The 22,506-nt window shown below is 40.1% G+C and overlaps 2 protein-coding genes across 2 annotated transcripts; one reads left to right on the forward strand and one right to left on the reverse strand.

Moving 5' to 3' along the window:
• Positions 1 to 4: 4 nt before the first annotated feature.
• On the forward strand, positions 5 to 9,609 carry LOC112565622 (membrane-bound transcription factor site-2 protease-like). Its single transcript, XM_025241179.1, has 9 exons — positions 5 to 379; positions 2,124 to 2,393; positions 2,756 to 2,859; positions 3,249 to 3,495; positions 4,048 to 4,228; positions 4,473 to 4,570; positions 4,708 to 4,903; positions 5,186 to 5,261; positions 5,383 to 9,609. The coding sequence occupies exons 1-9, from the start codon at positions 305 to 307 to the stop codon at positions 5,600 to 5,602; spliced, it is 1,467 nt and encodes a 488-aa protein (XP_025096964.1). The 5' UTR covers positions 5 to 304; the 3' UTR covers positions 5,603 to 9,609.
• Positions 9,120 to 16,645, reverse strand: LOC112565620 (cell wall protein RBR3-like). The gene is made up of 3 exons (XM_025241178.1): positions 16,405 to 16,645; positions 15,998 to 16,124; positions 9,120 to 15,503 (listed from the first exon to the last, which is right to left on the reverse strand). Exons 1-3 carry the CDS (start codon positions 16,502 to 16,504, stop codon positions 12,242 to 12,244), a joined length of 3,489 nt encoding a protein of 1,162 aa, XP_025096963.1. The 5' UTR covers positions 16,505 to 16,645; the 3' UTR covers positions 9,120 to 12,241.
• Positions 16,646 to 22,506: the final 5,861 nt, after the last annotated feature.

Consider the following 22,506-nt stretch of genomic DNA (forward strand, 5'->3'; position numbering starts at 1 on the left):
TTTCCCGTCTCGCGGTACACTTGAGCATGAGTCAAAACTGAGACAAGCGAATAAAATGTGATCCTGTGTCAGAAAATTTGTAAACAGCGTAAATGCAAAAAGCCATCATTTCTATTTGTAAGATAGTTTCTCGTGCTGTTGCTGTTCAATTGGAAGAGCTCAAACAGCTCGCTATGTACCTACACAGATGCAATCATACCTCAGCGACAGAAGCTTGAAGAATTGATTCCTAGTGGCATAGATAATGAAAAATGATACATTGTGCACATGTTGTACGCAACGACTAAAAACTGTTTAAGTCGTCATGCTGAGCTCAGTATGGATCGCCTTGTTATTAGGCTTCTGGTCTACGCTTTATTTGATAGACGTCTTTTTAAAGGTAAACTGCCTTACATTGAACACAACAACAGGAAACTAACAGATGGAGCATGGCATTCAGCAAGTCTAAAGCTTTTCATTTAAGTTTACTGGTTTATACACCTTGCAGCTTTAGGTTTGCTTGTTATAATTAATTCAACAGTGGTTCTATGTTTTAAAAACTGAGGTTAAAAGTCTAAGACATGATATACAATTTGACAACTATCCTTGTGATACGCTGTGACATTGACAACACAGCATCAAGCAAGCAGCATTATTCTGTGGTGGAAAAGGCTTTGGTTTTACTTTTTCTCTTGACACATACATTCACAACTCAGCTAATAAAGCCAACAGAATATTTGTAGTTCTGTATACATGCAATTTGTAAATCAGACAAAGACCAGTCTTAGCTAGCAATGTTGTGAAGACATAATGCATGAACTGGTGAAATTTAGTGCAGCAGCATGTTTTCTCAAACAGGTTACATTACAACATTTACTAAGAGCACCTTAACAATGTTTAAGAGATAGCATTCTCTTACTATCAGCTTATTGCTGATGACTTGTTTTTTCATGGTGAATGTGATGTAGTTATATATGTATGCAAGTTTACCACTACACCAGGCTTAATTGCTGTGTAATATTGATAGTAATTGTGTCAACAATAATTCATTGCTAGAAGCAACTTGATGCATTTTGGACAGGAAAAGTAACGAGAACTCGCACAGATGATAACACTATGCAGTATACTGCAGTCTGGAAGAAATGATGACCAACACAAATAGGAGTTGCAGTGATTATCCCAAAACAACACAAGAACTCTCTCCTAAAGTGGAAACCAAACAGTGAATGTCTGATGTATACCTGGCATAACTCTAGATTCAGTCCTCAACCAACTATGCACCTATGGGTGAGACAGAAGAGGACTAAGAAAAGATTTACAATAGTTAACAGATTTAAGACATCCCTAGTCATAATGTAATAATAATACAGGGAGATTTCAATGCAAGGGTAGATGGCAAGAATGAAAGAATCATGAGAAAGGAAGGTATAACTATGGTGGATATACAATGGCAGCAGATTGTGTGGTGTTTATGAAGTAACGACCTTGTTATAGGAGGAGAATTTTTTTTTCAACATAAGAAGACATGTAAGTCACCTGATGGCAGAACAAAGAAATTTAACCACGTTTTCATTAACAGCAAATGGAGACATGCATCAAGATATGAAAACATGGAAGAAAAGGCAGACATAATAACAACTAATGGAGATATGGAAAATTATCTGAAGAACAGACTCAACAAAGCTGCTCAAGCCATTTCTATGCTAAAAGAAATCTGAAAGTCCAAATACAAAATTAAGAATCTGCAGATGCAACATCTTTTCTTTCTTACTCTTTGAGGGGGAATGCTGAAAGGGATCAGCAAAAGTCAGAAAAAAATTATACACCTTCCAAACAACTGTGGAAAATCCTCAAGATATTCTGGCCAAGCATAATCACCAACAAGGAAATCCTCATAAAAGCCCCATGTACAAATGATTTTATGGTAATCAAAATCCCAAAGAGAAGATGAAGATAGTTAATAACATGCAGTGTCCATAAAGGTGTATAAGCACATTTTTGGGTAGGCATCAAATGCAGCATCATACATATAATTTTATATGCACACAACACTCATAAACACCCATGCAAGCATTGCAACATCCAAGTAGAGAGTTTTGATTGCTGAGAATACTAAGACTAACTGTTGATAAAATCTCTTTCAGAGTAAGAAATGGTCATCTCGACAATACCTTCACTTCCTAGACAAGAGTGGCCTGTCAGTATCAGTGTGTCAGCTACGATGGTACTCTTCAATGTTCAATCGATGTTTTTTACGCATGGGACAGTGGAGACCTGGATTTCTGAGGCTATGGTTCACAGCTGGAGTCTTCTTTGCCCTGGTAGCAATGCTTCTATCAGTTTTCCTGTTGTCACTTTTGGCATTTAACACCATCCGACAGAAGCCAGTTGAGCAGCAAGTCTTGACACCAGTGGTACTGTTTTACATTCTTATGTGACTGTTTAAAAAGAGCCAAGCTGATAGATTAAAATGTATATCAAGAAATAATTCATAAATATTATACTTTTTATACTATGATACACCAAAACTATTGAATATCTAATTATTATGCTTTTAACTTCTGTATGCCTTGAAGATAAATAGAAACATTTTAAATAGCATTTTCAGTCAGAAAGGCATTCATTTCACTTCTTTTTTTAAAGTTTTAAAGAGAAGATTGTCCAAAAATGCTGGTTTCATACAATAGACATTTTCATCTTGAGTTGAACCACCCGTTTAATTCTTTGTTTTATGTTTTCATATTGAACTTGATGTACACATGAATTTGGTTACTAGATGCCTGGTGTGAACTTGCCTGCCAGTCAGGTCTGGTATTACATGCTGACGCTGCTTGTCTGTGGTATTCTGCATGAAGTAGGCCATGCTGTTGCTGCTGTAAGGTATTTACCAAGCCGCATCTTTTTTTTTTTTAAAGGTGTAAGAATTAGAAGAGGCTGAGATACTAAACATTTTCATGCATTTTTTTTGTTGTTGACATTATAGGTGTTACTTTGTTTATCCTTATTTGCTTAGACCCAAATGCAGTCTCTTAACCCTTCGGTGCCTCATAAAATGTCAGAACTAGTTGGAAGAAGGTTGCAACTTAAGAGAATGTGGCTAAGTATTTACAGAAATAAATATCAGGTTGAAAACTTTTTATGACATTTATTCTGTGGGCATTGGTTTACGAACACGAAATTGTAAAATTATGATAATCTTTTGGATGGTTATCAATATTATAAACTGCTTTTACACAACAATTTTGTTTGCAAACCTGGATTTCTTGCAGAGAACAGGTGCGTGTCAATGGCTTTGGCATTTTTATGATGATTATCTATCCTGGTGCATTTGTGGACCTTTCTTCTGAACACCTGCAGGTGGTATCACCTTTGCGGCAGCTTCGCATCTACTGTGCAGGCGTGTGGCACAACTTTGTCATCGTTATTATTGCCATAATTATTCTTCTGTCTTTGCCTGTCTTGCTGCTGCCAGTCTACTCACAGGGACATGCTGTGGCCATTACTGGTGTGGAGGAGGTGAGCGGTGGAGGGGAGAGAGAGAGTGTATGACTTGAGAGAGAAAGGAGACCAAACATGATACTGTCATTGCCATTCTTAGACTGTAAAATAACTGACAGTCTGCTGTAATGTGTTAATCATTTTTTATGTATGCATTCATGCCAAAAGGGATGGCATTTTTTTGTGTACGTCACAAATCCTTAAAATGAAGGGTTCTAAATATCATTATTTGTTTTGCATGTTTGATTCTGTAAAACACCTTAAACCCTCTTCAATGGCTGGGTAAAATGCTTTATGAATTACCCTTTTATTATTATTATTGTGCCTTTTGTGTAATGACTTCGTTCTATAGTATAGAGTATACTGCTAAAGTGCTATATTCTCCAGCAGACAATATTTTATCTGGGTCTGCTTGTAATTTATTCCAGCCATTTTTTTTATGCAATCCAGGGTTCTTGATACTTTGATATGTGTGAGTGCATGCATGTGTGTCTCTGCACATGAGGATGCGTGTGGTCAGAAGTAACAGTGTTGTCTCAGAATCCGTGTTTATTTGCTTCTTTTTTTCAGAACTCAGCTGTGTCAGGGCCTAAAGGGTTGTTTGTCGGTGAAGCACTTACAGCGGTAGGTGACTGCCAGGTGACTAACACTGAAGCATGGCGCCACTGCATTCTGACCAGCATGAAAGAACCGTCATTAGGATATTGCCTTCCTGTTCAGCTCATTGGCCAACTCAACACTACTCCTAAAAGTGGGTCAGAAAAAAATGCATAGTGATATGTGCATATGTTCGTGTTAATGCAGAAGAGCAAATGTTTTGATGTATTTTATATATTGTTGCATACAATGTGCATTTGCCTTTCTTCCATTATTGGTTTCATTATTTCTTTGTTAAATTTTGGAGAAGGTATTTTTTTTCCCCTAAAAATTACATTTAAGGAAGTAGTAGCCATCAATCATATTCAATGCCAGTTACGTATTTTGTTGCTTTACAGATTGGACACAGCCAGAAAAAGGGGATATTGACTGCTGCAATACCACAAGTGCTACTCACCTTTGCTTTTTATATCACACAAAAACCAGTCAAGATACAGTGAGTTAACACATCTCCGTATGGAGATCTTAATCTGATAAAGAAGGAAAATTGGAGTTTACATGTGATTTCTCCCAGAAATTAATTAAATAAAAAGTTTTCAATGCAAGTATTCCTCTTAGCAATGTTTTCCACAGAGCTATGCTTGTCTACCTGCAAGAACAACCACAGATCGACCTGTTTGCAAGCTACAAAGTGACTGTTATTTACCTGGGGTTGAAGTTGCATGTGTCTATCCTGCTGTTGACAACCAGACCAAGTTGCTGCGCATATTTCATGGCCGCCGCCCTCCTTTACTGTTTCTGGGTCACCCACTGGATCTGTTTTATTCAGGTAATGACAAAGCTTTGGGTACTAGATACCCAGAAACTTTAAGCAGAACTCTTTTGCATTTTATATATTGTGTTCAGTTGTATGTTGATGTAAATCTTTCTTTTTGTTTAACTGGGTATCCTTTGCTGATTAATGTTTTTGGATATTGGCTTAAATAAAGATTGGAAGATTGTTTATTTATCTGGAGATAGCAGCTGGTTTTTTTTTTTATTTTTTTTTTTGTTTTTTATAACTGGAGAAACATTTTGCTTAGCTATGTGACCAAAGTAAATCTTTGTCTAGTGTCAGTGAGCAACTACGTGCCCAACACTTCACTGGTGCCACTAAATCTGCCTTACATCATAGAGACTTTCTGCAAGTATCCTTGGTGTAGTAGATGGGGTGTTAACAGCTTGTTCTTTGTGCATCTGTCTGTTTGAAGTGTTTTTTTTTTTTAAAAACTGAAGTAACCTGCAAAAACTTCCTTGACCAGCTTTCAGATATTTGATCTCTCTGTCGGGAGCCCTGGCAATTCTAAATGTAGTACCATGTTATGCACTAGATGGTCAGTTTATCTGTCATGCCTTTATTGAACTGACCCTTCGTTCCTCTTTCCCTGACCCTGAAGTACGAGGCTGCATCTTTTCTATCATCATTTACTTCGGGACTATACTTTTGATCATCAACGTGATATTTGCCATGTGGACTCTCTTGGTATGATGAAGTATTTTTGCATCTAAAGACATCACCTCATTTTTTTTTTAACATGAAGGCGATTGATTGTTGAATTGAAATGTTCATTTATTGGTGTGATGGTATGTATGACCTTACTCCACAGGTTAAAGAGTGTGTGTGTGAGTCAGTGAGAATGAACAAAGAACAGTTGTGACCACTGTTACTGCATATAATGCAGACATTTCACCTACACGTGTGAACTCAGACTATCATTTTAACATGCCTTTCTTGTCATTTTATTTTGTCATATTTCCAGAACGTCTAGCAAAAGCAGGTGCATATAAAATGACCAATAGGAAAGACCATCAGAGTTTCGATTTTTTTCGTTGTACATATGGCATTTATCAGAATGTATTTTGCATGTCTGAAGGCGATGTTGTAGTGGATCTTATTCTTGTTCCTGTTTGTGCAGATGTCCACAATCACTGCATGACTGCTAGTGCCTTTGCTTGTTTTTAATGCGAAGGTGAAGTTGCACAGAATATTTTAGTCTTTTTCTATAGCTGCTCATCATTACTATTTTCAGGCACAAGGTTCAGGTGTGTTTTAAAAAAACACAATGGGTAAATATGTAAATATTGTGAATGCACAATCACACTAGAAAGGGAGAGGAATGAAAAGAATTGATCTTTAAGAAGCAGATTTTTCTCCTTGTCTGAAACGTCCGCGCTAGTGGCATGACAGGCTTGGGCAAAGCATGGTGATGGCCACAGAATTTGTGGTTACTTGTCAAGTGGGTTCACAAAGTTTGTTTTTCTAAACTCTGGTGACAGAGAATGTTTGTGAATGCTTTTGTACCCGGAAAGGAGAGGGAATGATGTTTGTTGTAATTTTCTTTTTTTTTTTTTTTCCTGAGCTCCAGTCTTCCTGTTATGCTAAACATGTTTCTTCTTTGATCAAGCAGGCTTTCTAGAACATATATCCTGCTCACACAGTCCCTAGCTTTCTTCTCTTCTTTCTTTGAACTGCATTTCAGAGAACAGTTGTAGTTCAGAAAGCATGTGAGAATACATTTAGTCATGGTCCTGACATATCGAGCAGTCTTCAGAACCTGTGACTTTGTGCATCTTGTGTGCATAGGATACTTTTTAAAAAAAGTCTTTGATGACATACAAACTAGCTTATGGTACTTTGCACATTATTAGAGCTATTTGTTTATGGTACTTTATCAGAAGATCTCCATTGTAAGAAATTGAAGTTTGTGAGGCAAAAGCTATGGAGTCATGACTGGCGGCCAAATGTATACATGCCCAGTGCCCATGAATACTCATTATTGTCACATACAATCAAGTGGTGGTGGGTTGTTCCTGCTTGCCACATGTTCAACCAATCTTGTAGAAAGTGGTCTTGTCTTTTCACTTGCCTGCAAGGAACAAGTGCCTTTGAATCATTTACAGCTTTCACATGACAGTCACATAATTAAATGTCTCATTTTCATCAGAAAGATAACTGTTTCTAGACTTCTGATGGTTGAATAGCATGACATTTACATGCACTAACACTGACATTTTCATTTTGTTATCTAGATCATTGCAGTTTATTTTGTTATTTATGCTTTTCTGTGCTTCCATTATTTTTGTTTTTTGTTTTCTCAACAATACAGTAATTTCATTTCAAAACAGCAGTTATTGGCTTGTGCTCTTTAGAAGCCACCCTGGATGCCAAAACCTTCTGTAGACATCTGGGTTGCTTTGTATCACCAAGATGAGACTTCAGCTGTCATTTTGGAACCTAAACCAGCATTCACATGAATAGTAAAACCCTAAATTGACAGCTACAGGAGAAACAGAAGCATACACCCTCCCCAATAATGAAAAGCTTTCACAAAGTAGTGTACAAATTACAATTCAAAGAACATTTTGATAACAAGTATTGAAAAAACAATTGAGTAACAAACATTCATAAAGCAGATCATAAGGAAAAATGTCAACCTTCTCAGCCTTTACAGAGTTCTTCATATGTGCAGTTGTTTTTTTTACCTATTTAGATTAATCCATGTTTTTTTCTTTGATCTGTAATCTTTCCAGCAACTTAGAGCTTCATTTTATATTTACTCTGGTTTGCCTTTAAGAAGCAACACAGTTGAAGTAAATATTCAAAATGTCTATATGTATCTACGTTTTGCATTCATGCACAAACTCATAACACACCCACGTTTTACTCATGAACATCATGAACTGCAGTTTTTCCTTAAACTCTTATCACCAAATCTGTAATCTTTAACCTTTCAAAATTGAACCATACCATTTTTCATTGACGTCTTAAGTGCCATTGCTTTTTAATTTTACAACTTCAGAAATCCAGTCTTATTATTTTCAAAACTGTTCAAATATTATTTCGTAAATTGAATATGTGTTCTCGGCAGCTGCATATTATGTTTGTTCATTTGAGGGAGAAATTGTGGAAAGTGTTCAAATGCACATTCTGTTGAGCAGACCATGTATTAACATACTCAAACAGCTTCCATTTGCTGAGAGTTCATAGCATGGGTGTACTTGTTTGGAGCAACTGATTTGTAAGCGTGCGTTTACTGTCACTCTTCAGGACCAAGTGAAATCCATTTGCATGTTTCTGTTCTTGAAACTCTTGCACCTTGTTTGTGAATACTTGAATAGGAATAGGCATAGTTTGAAAGATGTTTCAAGTACAGTTGAGAGATAACACTTTTGTTCCCCGGTGCAACTTGCCTTCAAATCATCACTTGAAAAATATGGATTTGCCTACATTTGTTGCAAACAGTGAAGAGCAGTTGAGGCCTCTTCCTCCCATTTAATTTCTCTGTACATAGTTATATCTGTACATGCATGTGCTTTATAAAATCGTCTCTGTGCATTTTAAGAGTTATTTTGTAGTGCTATTGTGTGTATAAGAAGGAAAAAATGGCTTCAGCTGCTAAGACCCACACTACGATCTTGAGAGAGAGAGATCAGGTGATCTTCATGATGCCTGGTGACAGGTTGCTGGAGACTCTGGGCATCAGTCCTCACTTGCCCCTGCAGCTTGAATTCCTACAGGACTACAAATCCACCACAGAGGTGCCTGCTGACATGATGCTAATGAAAAAGATCTTTGGAGCCTCATGATGTCTTCAACTACACCACTTTTGTCAACAACCTTCCTAGAGATTCTTTCAGGGTGATCAACGAAGAAGAAAAGAGCAAAAAAATAGTCTTTTGTAAGAAAGACAATTAGACTTTTCTAAATTGAATTTGTATGGACGGTTTCATATGTGCCTCTGTTGAGCATTGAGCAATATATTCGTGAAGATATACTTTGCCTCTTGACAGAAGACGGTCTTTTTGGTTGTGTGGTGCAGGTAGTGATACAGTGATTGTTCAAATCTTTATACAAATATCACTTAGCTCTAACATGCTTGGTATAGTTTCATTGCCATGCAGTATGTATCAAATTAAATTTAACATTAACACCTTACATTGTGAGTTAGTCACGTATTTGCTCCATTTCCATACATTCTCTTGTCTACTAAACACACAAGCTGAAAAATGAAACAAAAAATTTATTTTTAAAGGAAGTCACGCTACTCACATCTGAGACACAGCATATGGGGATTCTTTTTTTTCCTCCACACCCAGGGGATGGGTGCACATATTTTCAGTACATGTGTATTTGTATTTTGAAACCCATGCACAGATGGACCTGTTTCTTCTACATCTTGCAGCCCTGTGATCATATGGAGAAGACTTGGGAGCATTCTTGGCATTGGTGGTTATTTTTTTTTAATTGTCTGCTCACACAACAGAAATGATAACAGCACAATCTTTGGCTTTCCCTGATAGTCAAGAAAATGGAGTTGTATGGATGACAAGGCAAGATGTGTCAAGCTTTTTCCCCCCCTAAGGCAATGGAAACACAAGACACATTGTTATGAATATTGATGTGAACTTGTGTGCACAATGCTTTTTAACAAAGTATCATGCATAGATTCACAAACAGATTCTATGTCTACTACAATAAAATCAGTGAAAACAAGATTAAACAATGATATTTGACAGTTATTTACATTCTGAAAGAAGTAAGATGATGATTTGTGTGTTGTAAGATTGTGATGACAGTGTGATGAAATCAATTACACAGCTGTAAAGTTTAGGTTATTGACTAGGAAATTTGACAATATACATAATGTATGTTCAAAATAAAACATTTCAAAATTCAACAAAATTTTATTCCTGTCAGCCCTAACTTTCATTAATTTAAAAAAAAATTAATACAAAAGTACATGACAGGTAATAAAGTTTTTAAAATATGACAGCAATATTCATTTCTTCACTGATTACATCAAAATGTTTTTTATAGTTACTTTTGCTCAACATTTTACTGGGTTCAGATTTTGATAACTAAATCTTCCAATTAGTGTCTTCTCAATCTCAGCAAACTGCGATGACTGAACACTGCATGTGATACTTGGTTGAGATTTTTTAGACTATGGACTGCAGATTAAGAATTAAAGTGTAACAGAACAGAATTGCCAAGTTATCAGACATGATGACCAGATGAAATGACAGAAAAAGGTGAACCAAAAGAACCAGGTTCAAATAAGGCACCCTTGATCTGTACTATGCCTGTACACAGAGCATTAAAACTTGAGAACTTGGTCCTTCAATGTTTTATCACTACAACTGAAAAAGTCTCCTGTTAGCTTCAGGACAAAGGACACAACCCAAAATATAGTGACAAAGAGGGATTTTTCTTTACTAGAATCTATATCTTTTAACATTTTCATTGACTTTGTTCACATCACTTTTCATAAAAAGTGCATCACAATTCTCTAAATTTATCTTTGATTTTAAATGATTCAACAGCTTCTTCTAATAGAAATATTAAATATTAATAAATTCATATTGAAGAAATCTGTTAAAAAATTTTGAGACTTAAGTACATAGGAAAAAAGTATCTCCATTTTACATGCTGTCCTCTTCTATGCAGTTAACCCCATCATGCACACAATGACTTTCACAACTGATGTAGTTATGTATGTTAACTTTTAACTAAAGATATATTTCTAAGACATAGGAATGGAGGATATTAAATCTGCTGCAACCACTGACTTTAAGCGCCAGTGAGGTACAACACACACTTTATTAACATGTTGCCACTTGACCAAAAGCAAAATAGAAACTTTTTCTTTAAAATTGCTTTAAAGGCCAACATTGCAACTCATGATGCTAATACAGCCCTATTTTAATAGGTTTTATTAGACATTTGATGGAGGTCTGGTTTGAATTTTGCCCTGTATCAGGTTCAAAAGGTGCCAATTATGCTTAACAAAAATGTACATGAGACTAGGAGAACTACTCTAGTGATGACTTCTGTGAAATCTTGGAATAAACACTGGGAGATATGAACATTTCCATTAAAACTGCATTAAACTCAAGGATATATGGTTGACTTACATGCAGGTAATCTTAACTTGTTTAAGCTTTGTTCAGGTGAAAATGTTTCCTAGTTTAAATTAAAATGCTTGAGACATCATTGTATCTACGACTCCCATTTCACCATGAAATGGAAAATGTGGGGGAAGAGAAGTATAAATTATCACGAGTGTTTACTGAGATTGCAACAAATCTTTTCCAGCAAAATGTGTTGGCCATGTGATTTCAATTAAGCCTAAAACAATTGCTCGTCTGATTTTTCATGCCATTTCTGTTCCTTAAAATGAACATGAACTAAACTCACATTACATTTACCAATGATAATTTTGGAAAGCTGTGGCAGTACCTGAATCTCTGGCATCTCCAGAATGCTGTTGATCATATAAAAATATTTTAATCATTTATTTCCTATTTTGTTATCAAAAATATCTGCTCAATAAATATATTCAAGAAAATGGTTTTGCAGTAAACAGCACACAAGTGTTCAAAACAAGGCTGGTGAATAAATCTGCCTATGAAAAACTGAACTTCTAGATCCTCCGCAGCCCGCAGGCAAACCTCTTTCCATCTTGACACATATTTCAGTCAAGTCGTATATAAGTAATAATATTTTTGCAAGTTGGTGAGAATGCACATGTTTATGGGTGTACCTGCACATAAGCATGTGTTCAAAAATGCTTTTATCTTAACGTTTATTATCCCTCATACAAATGATGTACCTTTGGGCCACAACTAGTTTTTGATTTTAAATATTAAGCTTTGCCATTTGTTAACTGAGAGTTACCAACAAAATCAGCTTATTCTGATCATAAAACATTAAAAATCAGTTGGAATGTACATACCACTACACACTTAATTGCTACAAACATAAACTTACATTATTTGTGCTGCCTAACTGCCTGTGCGCTGAACACATCTACACAGATTTTTCTGCACGAATAAATATTTACATTCATTTAGAGACTGTTTTAATTAGCAAGAGCATATTTTTTCAGTCAGCTCATTTCTAAAGACTTAAAATCAACCATAAAATGTATAAAAAAAACAAACAATTGCTTGAAGACAGACCAAAAGTTGCAGACAAAAAAACTACTGCAATGGAAGGATGCATAGACATGTGAGCACCGTTAACTATTTTAAAGAGTTTATAGCATCAGCACTTTTAAACAACTCTTTTGATTCTAAATTCAAAAGAGAGCAGCATAATATTATGTGACCAAGTGACTGGCCATTGTTAAATGCCTCCTTCATATCGCCACATATCTTTGTCCGCTGAATTCTTGCTGGATATAGATTTAATAGTAGTCTTTATGCTATCCAGAATGGACATGACGGCTTTCTCATCTGCTGGCTTCTTATTTCCACTCGTTTTTAGTCTGCTTGGTGGCATGTGGCTGACAATTTTATCACTCATTAAAAATCCATTCTCAGACACCAGCATTTCTACAGACTGTGTGCGTAGACTGTGAGTAGAAGTGTACAAGTCATCTTTGTCTTCAAAGATGGGGTCAAAACGAATGTAGGTGGATGACTGGGTTCTGGTCTTATCTTTGCTGCTCTTCCCAGACTTTGGAGGCAGTTTCAAGTCAGGTGAGGGTGTTTTATCGTTCCGCAATAGGCTATGAGCCTCTTGTTTCATTTTCTTACGAGAAGAGTTGATGCCAGCAAACCCTTTGTTAGTGACTGATGACATGGAAAGTCTGCTAAAATTAGTACCATCATCATAGCACTTCAGCTGGTCCACATCCGTAATTCCCATTCTGCGAATGTCCTTGCCACCTTTGGTCTGCATTCTGTCCCAAGAATTAAGTGCATCCATTCTGAAATTTGGTTCAGGCATGGGATCATCTTCTCGAGTGGCCATACGATAAGAGGTATTACGTGTGGCAAGTTCTCCCAAAACACCATGTGTGTTGCGTACTGCTAAACGATAAGAGTCCGCCCTGCTGACTGCATCGTCAAGGTTGCCAACAGGGCAGGAGAAAGTTTTTGTCATGCGAGGAGGATGGTGTGGGTTCTTGCTGGAAGCACACGTATCACTTGATGAAAAAGATCTTCCTGGGTGATGTTTACTTTGAAGGCTATGCTTTTGTGGGTTTAAATCCTTATTCATAGCAACACGGTAAGAATCTGTCCTTGGTGTGGAAGCCATAAAAGACGTGGTACCATCAGAAGCTTCCAGAGGCTCATGTGTGTGACCCAAGGAAAGATGTGTTGGTGGATTGGATGTTCTATGCTTTCTAGCACTTACATATCTTCCATTCTCTCCACTATTAATTTCTGCTTCAGGTGCCAGTATTGCATCAGTCATTAGAGGTTGTGGATTGTGAAGCTGTGAGTAATGTGAGCTTGGCCAAGTTCCACACTGAGGAGAAGATCGTTTAACACGTTCTTGCTGCTGTGAATCCACTAATCCTGTTGTTGGAGTGGTTGGCGAGCTGAAGCCACTGTCCATTGTCAAAGAATTAGTTCGTGACCTAATTGCAAGTTTCTCTGCCATCCACCCACCAGATGATTGCTCAGGGATTCCCAAGTCATGAAAACTCCTTGTAGATTTGCTTTGCACAATTCTAGATGTCTCTGTGTGGCCACAGTCAGATCTTATCTGCACTAAAGGTGGAGGGCATGAATGAAGCACTGGTCCATTGTCCAGCACAACTGGAGAACCTGACCCTGATTTTGAGGAGAATACAGAGCTACAACTTGAAGTACCATTCACAGAAAATGAGGTTGTCCTGTTTGCACTTCGCTCGAGGCTTGGAGAGTTGACAGGGGTAGGGGTATCTGATAAATCTTGGTCAAGCCTGAGCACAGAGTTGGTGGGGGTAATGTTGGGACTGGAGACATAGGTCAGGCTGGAGTCGATGTCTGAAAAGGCAGCTGAGCTACTTGAGCTTAAAGTGTCCAGAGAAGGATTCCCCAGACTCCTGCTCATGTCTAAATAACCACCACGGCCACAATCTGACAATGAAGGTATGGATGACTGGCTGCTTGTGACTGAGCCCTCAGAAGACTCCACCACACCCGATGACATTCCTGGAAGATAATGATTGCTCATAGGAGTAGACGTTGCTTTAACGAGGGTAGGAGGATAGATTATTTGTGATCTAATTCTGAAGTCACCTGACCTCCCTGGTTTGACTGTTATTGTGGGCTGGTACTTAGGATCCACCAGACCATCTGAAATGCCATTGGATGGAGACGGGAAAGGCATGGCAAGTTGATAATTGCCAGATTGGTCGCTGCTGCTGTCCAGGGACGACAAGGTCGATGATGCCAATGATGCTTCAGAACCATCTGGTGTCTGGTGATCAAAATAGCTTACCACTGGTGCAAAGTTTAAAGTTTTAGGCTTTAAAGTGCCGGCAGGGGATTTGTCTCTTTTCAAAATGCCTGCTGTGGGCTGTTGATGCTGTGAGCGTCTAGATCGGGGCCACGAGTTGTTCTGTTCCTGCACATCTTCCTCCCATACTTTGGACTCCAGGTAAAGTCGTGGTAATGTACTACCCTTCCACCCTGTTTCTACAGCCTTCCATCCAGTTTCTAAAGCCTTCTCCCCTTGTAGACTTGGCTCCACGGCAACAGAGGAGCCAGTCTGGGGGAGAGGGTTCATGGGTCCAGCACCCTCATGTGACCTGCTTCCCGAAAGAGAAACAGAAGCAGTATCTTGAGGGCTTTGCCGGTTAAGGTGAGAGCTGGAACTGTCAGTGCTATCTTCGTCACTAATTAAACACCATGAGGGAAACGTGTGTGGGGAAATGCGTGTCTTGGACCTCACACGAGCACAAACTGTTTCCTGGTCCGATTCAGAATTCGACTGTTCACCACTGGTCTTTGTGACCCTGACAGCAGCAGATTCAAGAATGGGACTGGTTCTTTTTGAACTTGTATCTGATGAATTGCCACTTAAACAACTTCCACAACGTGGAGGAGGTAGGGGACGCACTTTTTTGCTTTTCTCATCATGGGACTGGGAAGCCACAGGACTACTGTCAGGTTCTTGAGCAGTCTCAGCTCCACTAGCACCAAAAGGACGGAAAATCACACTGTCAATTGTATTATTACTTCCTATACTAAGCATGCTACTGTGTGCTTCTTTAACAAGGTTCAAGTGAGTATCATCTTCACCTTCTAGGAGCATGTTAGTGCTACGCCTCAAACCACTGTCGTTGTGAAAAGATGTGTAAAAACCCTCTTGGTCCAAAGAGTACACAGAGGAGACCTCGTCATCCATTTTTGGAGGACGCTGCAAGCCAGTAGACATACTGTCTAGCTCCTGAATGTTCTGGCGTGTCAACAAAGACAGGCATGAAAGTGATGCGGTAATGTCAGCTGTAGCATCTTCTCTGCATGCTGCTCGTTGCGCTAGCGAACGCAGCCACTCTTCTGTATCCCGTGTACCATCCTTGGCAGAGAATGACTTGAGTGGTGCAAATGTAGACAAGAGACAGTCCTGGGTTGTCTTATCTGTAGGGGTACTTGTGTCTGTTCCACTTCTAAAAAAACAAAAGAAACAGACACATAAACAGCAATACCTATATTTTGTTCAAGCCAGTCCTTCTATAAGAAGCACTTATCCAGATACCCTGAATTCATACATTTTCTGCCCCACACTTTATATGAATAGCTGATCCTGCAACCCTCAATGACATGTTCTCTGTCCTAAGTGTGGATCCACCGACACTGAACTATGCATTCTGCACCCTAAATATCCAGCTACTTTTCTATTCTACACTTCTCCATTCAAAGAGCAGATTCAGCTATTAACTAACATTCTCCACTCTACATTTCATAAAAAGAGCTGATCTAGCCTCCTTGGACAACACATTCTCTACCCTACACTTCATGTGAAATGTTGATCCAGCTACCCTAAACTATCTACCCCATCCTCCCAAGATTCCGTATATCTCATCCCTCCCCTCACCTTCCAGTTTTTTCTCACTGAACTGAAAAAAAGGCAGAATCCCTGTTTTTCGTTGCATATGCATACCTGTCATCCAGTGATGGAGAGTCACGACCAGAATCTCGGCCTAAAGAGTGCTGAGATGTAGAGGAGGGTAACGTGGAAGAGCGAGCAGAGTCTAAAGACTGTCGGTTGCTGCTGCCACTCCAGTTGCCTACACAACAAGTTAACAAGAACTTACACAAACATATAATGAAGCATATGGCATCAATTCCATAATAAAATGTTACCAATTTCTAATGATTAGACAGTTCAGCACTCTCCCATCCTCTGCATTCACAATGGACCAGGCACATGATATATTTTGTACCATCTGTGCTGAATCCACACAGCTGGCAATGCTGGCAGTGTTTCAGTCCACCATCCTCCCTATCATACATAATGATTCAGTTTTTTTAATGTTCACGATATGAAAAAAACTTAAAAGTGCCCACCTGATGAAGAATTTCGCTCTTCACGACGTCGCTTGGATATTTCACGTAATTTTACAGCAGTGGTCCAGTCTTTGGGGAGCGAATCCCAAGGGAAATTCATACTTCCTTGCTTGAGCTCGAGGTAGAGTATTGCTGTTGAAATAATAGTATGTTCCAGGACCAACCTGTGACTCCTGCGAGCTAGAAATGGTCATGATATCATCAGGCATGCTAGGAGAGCGCTTGCGTGTAAGATTCCCGGCACTTCCTGTCGCCCTTTCTTCATTGTCTTCAGCTCCTAAGAAATCAATTGCATCAAGGTCAAGGGATTTGGGACGAGGTCGAATGGCTCCACTGACAAAAGACTTGATTTTGTTGCTGATGATGCTGGAGCGTTTTGTGTTCTTGCTAGAAGCTGATGATCCTGTGCTGCCCAGGCTCAAGGAACTGCTTGTATGACCAGTTATTGTGCTGACAACAGAACCATCTTTGTTCTTGTTGTCAGCATCCTGTTCAAAGATCATAGACCCTCTGTTTTGCGATGCTCCAGCCTTGATGCACCGAGGCAGCGACCTTGTTCTACGGCATGGGAGAAACTTGAACAGCCTTGGCTCACGGCTGGCACGTTCCTGCTCAGCTCGTTCCTCCATCTTGGCATCCAGTTCATCGATGTACTGCATCATCAGCTCGTCAGGCTCTTGGCCTGGCTGGGCATCAAGATCATCAAAGCTGTAAGGTCGTGGTGTGGTTCGGATGGACTTTCTTCCTTTCTCAAACTGCTCGATTTCTTTTATGATATTTTCTGACACACCAGACACAGTTCTCCTCCGTTTTTTCCTGTCTAATGATGCTGTGCCTTTCAAGGATTGTCGAAATGAAGACATCCTGTGAAATCCAACACCTGAAGTATCCACAGCAACCAAGATTGAAGGTTGTGATTTCGACAAGCTTTCATGGGCAAGGAGATCTTCAATGCGATTACTATCAAGGTGGATGCTATCAACTCCATGGATGGTTTTTGGGCGAGGATTTAATCTTTTGTACTTTTTGTTGAATTTCACAGCTGTTGCATGCTGCCAACACATCAATCAAAAAAATGTTAACTATGTTTATTTCTGGTGTGCATGTGCGTTATATTTCTGCAAAATTTAAAGTAATTTTCATTTCCTTTTCCTAGGCACATCTTCACTTAAATGTCACCAGACATTAACAATGCATTACATTTTAAACACAACATAAATTATATGTACTGTATGGTTGTAATGCATTTCACTTTTTCATTTTATCTTGTGAATATCACTAACTTTACAATTGTAACTGATTTAAACGCACCTGTTCTTCACAATGGAACTTCCATAAAATGACATAAAACAGAAAAGCACTTTTCAACAGCAAAAATAAATATCTGATGAGTGCTTACCTGATGTCGAGGTAGATTTAGGTCAGGTGTTTTAATTGCTTGTTCTTGGAGTGTAATAGGCCAGAGTTTGGACTGAATAGAGGTATGCAATCCATCTTTTCTATACATGTCCACTCCACGAAGAGCACCCGCTGGTGTGACCTCACACATAGAGTAGCGTGCCTTGATGCAGTGAGGCCGCCGATCTGTTGCAAAGATGTCACAGTCAAAGCCATGGCGAGCAACATGGTGATCCTGCACGCAGCTGAACAGCTTGAGGTTGCCTACCGCTGTAACAGCAAACAAAAGGAATTTGGTGATGGGGCTGAAAAATAGGGTGATGGGTGCACAGATATATAAACAACAGATAACAGATATTAACTCTATCCCATACTGTTAGGTATGGGGTCGCAATGTACACAGAAGCAAAAGCATGGGCATTTATTGCTAGCTGATGTTTCTCAATCAGATGACAGAAAAATAACTATGATAAACCACACACTACTTATTTTGTAAAATACAAAATGAACTCACAGTCCTTAATGGACAGTTGATGGCACAGGAAAATGTGGTCAGCCAAAAAAGGTGTGTGCGGGGGGAAGGGGGCAAAGATCAGTAGAGATAACTAAAGGAACCAGAAACTACACTGGAAAAACATGCTGCTGACAAAAATGCAAGTTTTTAGTAGATGCCTCATGTGTCACGTAGTTATGAAGAGGACTAGGTAAACTATTTGGTATATATTTGGATTATTGTTATATGTGTACAATTTAATAGCTCTCTCAGTGCAACCTATAACCCAAAATTTGAAACCAGAAACATTTTTCATTGCTTTTGTTACACAACACACTTATCACAGGCTATAAACAGCCATTTTCTGGAAGTATTCTGTGCAAACAATAGTTCATTGAGGTTTTTCTCTACCTATGAGATACAATAATTAATCTTTGAAGTTTTTCTCCTGTGTGCATGTTATTTCTGCAACCCTTGTTATCTGTCCTGCCACAAATTCCTGATAAAAATGTTTTGAAAGAGATCAGCTCTTGACCAATAACAGGGGAAGAAGGGGATTGCTTACCAAGTCTACAAAACAGTCATCAAATACCCAACAGCCACATGCCTACCTATGTGCCTGTTGCTAGGTTGCAAAGCTGCTAACCAGAATGTGAAGTGACTGCATAGTGATGGCCAGACTGCCCTACTTCAAGGGCCTGCATCAGGAAAAACTACACTGAGAGATCTAAAGTGGTTGTCTCCCTCTCCTAAAGATGTTCAGACAGGTATCGATGTCTCACCGGCATACCTTCTGAGCAGATCAAAGGGGTAGACCTCACCCACCCAGCCACCCGAGTATACAGATTCTTATCATTCTCCACAGAATGCGTCACACACGCATGCGCACTAGGTGGCAGGGGTCTCTATCTCGCTTATCTTTTTCCTTCCCTATTCCAACAACACAGTGACCCGGGGTGCACCGGGGCGAGGGTGACGCTCACCTTGCGTGTGTAACGGTTCTCAAATGGAATGTACACGCAAATGACGCTGGGTCTGATGTTTTCATTCAACCACCCTCCCCCTTTTATTCCAGTAGCCAACTGCGCACTACCACATTTTTGTATAAACTAGCAGACGACTTTCTTTTTCGCTTTGAAAAACCTCCGTCGTAATTCTTTTTCCAAGCAGGTTACGGATGACTGGATCAACTCTAATACAACACCTCGACGATTGTCACGTGTCTTGTGTACGGGCTTTACACGAGGTACACCTCAGGACAGCCCAGCACCTCGCGGGGCAACCGGTTCATGATTCACCAGAATGTGGTGAAAGTCGTGTGGGAGGGAGTTTCGGGCAGAAAATGGATGGGGTGGGAGGAGGAAAGGAAATCGAAAGAAAAAAAAAAGTTTCTCTGTTCTTTGTATGAACTCATGACTGCGGCAGTCCCCCTCTCCACCCGCTACTTCCTCCCACGTGACCTTTCACAGCAAAAAGCGAATGAGGCCATGGAGCCCTGCGGCCTCCGAGCAGTTTACCACGTACCTAGACGCCCCCACACTCCGCCTAACCGTGACAGGTACCCGATTTATCAGGGAGGTAAAGGACGATGAAGGAAAAGCTTCAGGCCATAGCCTTGACACCACACTATGGCCATTTGCCTATTGATCCTTTTCCTACAGGAAAGTTTACTGTCTCTTCTTTAGTTTCAACTGGGTGTTGGTTGCAGAATGAATGGAACTGAGACTCCGTCCCTACTTATATATATATTATGTCTTGTGACTTTGACCACTTATACCTTGTCTAACTAAATGAATCAGCAAGAACCAAAGGACAAAAGTCAAATTAAACATTTTTTTAATTCAACAAAACGTTGTAAATGGAAGCTTTATCTAGCATGACGGGCACGCGCTCACATCCACACGCGCATGCGCATTTCCCTAGCCCCTCGACCGTCTCCTACACAGGGACGTGCACGCGTGTCGAACTATAACAGCCTTTTGTTATAAAGCGATATCCACACCCCGTACATGCTTTACCTCTATGGTGACAGTTATGAAGCGGTTGTCAAGGTGCCCTGGGACCAAGCAGCCCAATGCAACATTCGCAGGGTCTGAACGCAGGTTCGTAACTATGGAGACAAAGACTCTTACCACGGATTTCCCTATCGACAACGATTACTCTCGTTTCATAACCAGGGCTCCTGGTTGCTACCCAAGCCTCTAGCAAGTGTGGACAGCTGCCTTTATGGACTCCAACAATCGCAGTAACAGACGACGAAGTCCACTCTGTCTTCTTGCTGCTCCAGACTGTAGGCTGTGAACTGTTCACTTCAGTGCTTCGCAATGAAAGTCATTTCGTTAAGTTTCGTGGAGCGGATTATATCTCGGTTGAAAGTAATAAACGAAACAATCAATTAATCTGCCAAAATCTTTTTCAACACAATTGTTGCAGCTGTGAAATAAAAAAAAAGCGGACATATTTTCCCTGGTCATACCTCGATTTTATCATTATTGTTGCTTTTTGAGCGCTGGCCCATCATTTTCGTCCGATGAAGAAAGAGTGAGTTGCGGGGGGAGGTATATGGAAGGAAAAAAAAAAAACATTGCCCAGCACCCAAGAGGTCACGCCACATGACTCGCCAAAGGTTCAAATCAGATTATCACAGGAAGTTACTCTGATGCACGGGAAAATGTCGCCCACGGTTTCATAATGCCGTTAGGTGAAAGGTCATATCCTGCTCAGCATTACTGTTGTCGAGGCCAAATGTTCGAGACCATAATTACAGACACTGTACCTACCATCACCTGCAGGGTGAATCCACACTATAACGCCGCGACCTGAGATGCGTCATGTCGCTCGTCTACCCGGGGTCACAAAGCGGTTAGTTACATGTAACGTGTAACAGCAAAATAACAACACTGCACCAGTGTGTGACCCAGTGGCCAGGAAGAGTTGCACCTCCATCAGCTTGTCATTACTAAGCGACGGCGATGTAATAGGGATGTGTGCGGAGACCTTGAACTCATAACGATAGATACTTGGTGACTTCCGGTCTCCCTCCCTCTGTGTGACAAATACGTTTCCGGACTGTAGGAAAGTGGTAAGAGGCAATACATATCTGCAGAATGTCGCTAAAGTACAACGGTGTTCACCTGTGTGTGTAAAAAGAGTGCGTGGGTGAGACATTCGTGTGTTTTCTATCTTCACCATCTCAAGCCCGTGTGTCGCTTGCCAAGCTACAGTCTACATTATGCAATATGAAGGTAGTGTGCAGCTCTCACTCCAGCTGTGACAGCTGCAGGTTAACACCTTCCAAGTCCGGTCAATCTCTATTTATATACGCAGTTTTATGAATGACTTCTAACCGCATTTTTTTTTACTAGTGTTAGTATTTTTAATGCAATGTCACAGAATGTTTCACAAGTACTGAAAACTTGCCCCCACCTTCCTCCCTTGACGGGAGGCTGCGAATGTCAGCAGTTCTCTCATTCTTCCTTTCCCCTGTTCTCACAGGACTGCCTAGAAGGAATGAACTAAAATGTCCTCGAGCGGCTGATCGAGTGTGCATCCTAATGCACATCCACACTAGTTCGCCGACCCCATCCTGGTCACAACAAACCCCTGTGATGTTCTAACAGTCTGATTTCACCATAAAGTGATCTTTGCTGTCCCATCTCTTGTCAGAATAATCTGTTACGTGGTCTTTCATTTTAAAACATCCTGCTCATTAAAGAAAGTTTTAGCTTAAAACAAAACTCCGGTATGATCTCTCGGTAACACAGATGTGCACGCGGTAGTCGCTGAATACAACCTGGACTGGCAGAGGGCGTGTACACTTGTTGCTGGTAGAAATGAGTGTTACTGGCAGAGATCGCCTGCACGTCGACCTCAACACAACACTTAGCAACCGCCGTCTCCCGGCACGCACCTCCACTGTGACCCTCCGTATCGCCAACGCGCGAGCTGACCTTCTGGGGCGGTAGTCATGAAGCGAGGGTAGGTCTTTGTCTTGGGGCAACAACATGGACCTCAATGACAAGTATCTTGTTTCCAAACTATAAAGCGGTGTTCAAACCCCTAAATGTTGTTTTGCCCATGGAACCCATGGAAAGCGGCGACAAAGGTGTCCTGGGAAAAAGTAACACGAGGTAGTGTCCGCGGGGTCTGGACATCGAAAACCAGACGCTTTCCCTTGAGCTCCCCGTTACCCCTGGGAAATGTTTTACTCT

This window comes from Pomacea canaliculata, linkage group LG6, assembly GCF_003073045.1.
Source record: "Pomacea canaliculata isolate SZHN2017 linkage group LG6, ASM307304v1, whole genome shotgun sequence".
Taxonomy (NCBI): Eukaryota; Metazoa; Mollusca; class Gastropoda; order Architaenioglossa; family Ampullariidae; genus Pomacea; species Pomacea canaliculata.

Coding starts and splice junctions, on each gene's coding strand:
- LOC112565622 (XM_025241179.1), top strand. CDS start 305: ATGCTGAGCTCAGTATGGATCGCCTTGTTATTAGGCTTCTGGTCTACG. Junction 4,229..4,472: donor ACTCAACACTACTCCTAAAA/GTGGGTCAGAAA, acceptor GTTGCTTTACAG/ATTGGACACAGCCAGAAAAA. Junction 4,904..5,185: donor ACTGGATCTGTTTTATTCAG/GTAATGACAAAG, acceptor ATCTTTGTCTAG/TGTCAGTGAGCAACTACGTG.
- LOC112565620 (XM_025241178.1), bottom strand. CDS start 16,504: ATGAATTTCCCTTGGGATTCGCTCCCCAAAGACTGGACCACTGCTGTA. Junction 16,125..16,404: donor AGAGCGAAATTCTTCATCAG/GTGGGCACTTTT, acceptor CTTGTTGTGTAG/GCAACTGGAGTGGCAGCAGC. Junction 15,504..15,997: donor TCTCCATCACTGGATGACAG/GTATGCATATGC, acceptor TTGTTTTTTTAG/AAGTGGAACAGACACAAGTA.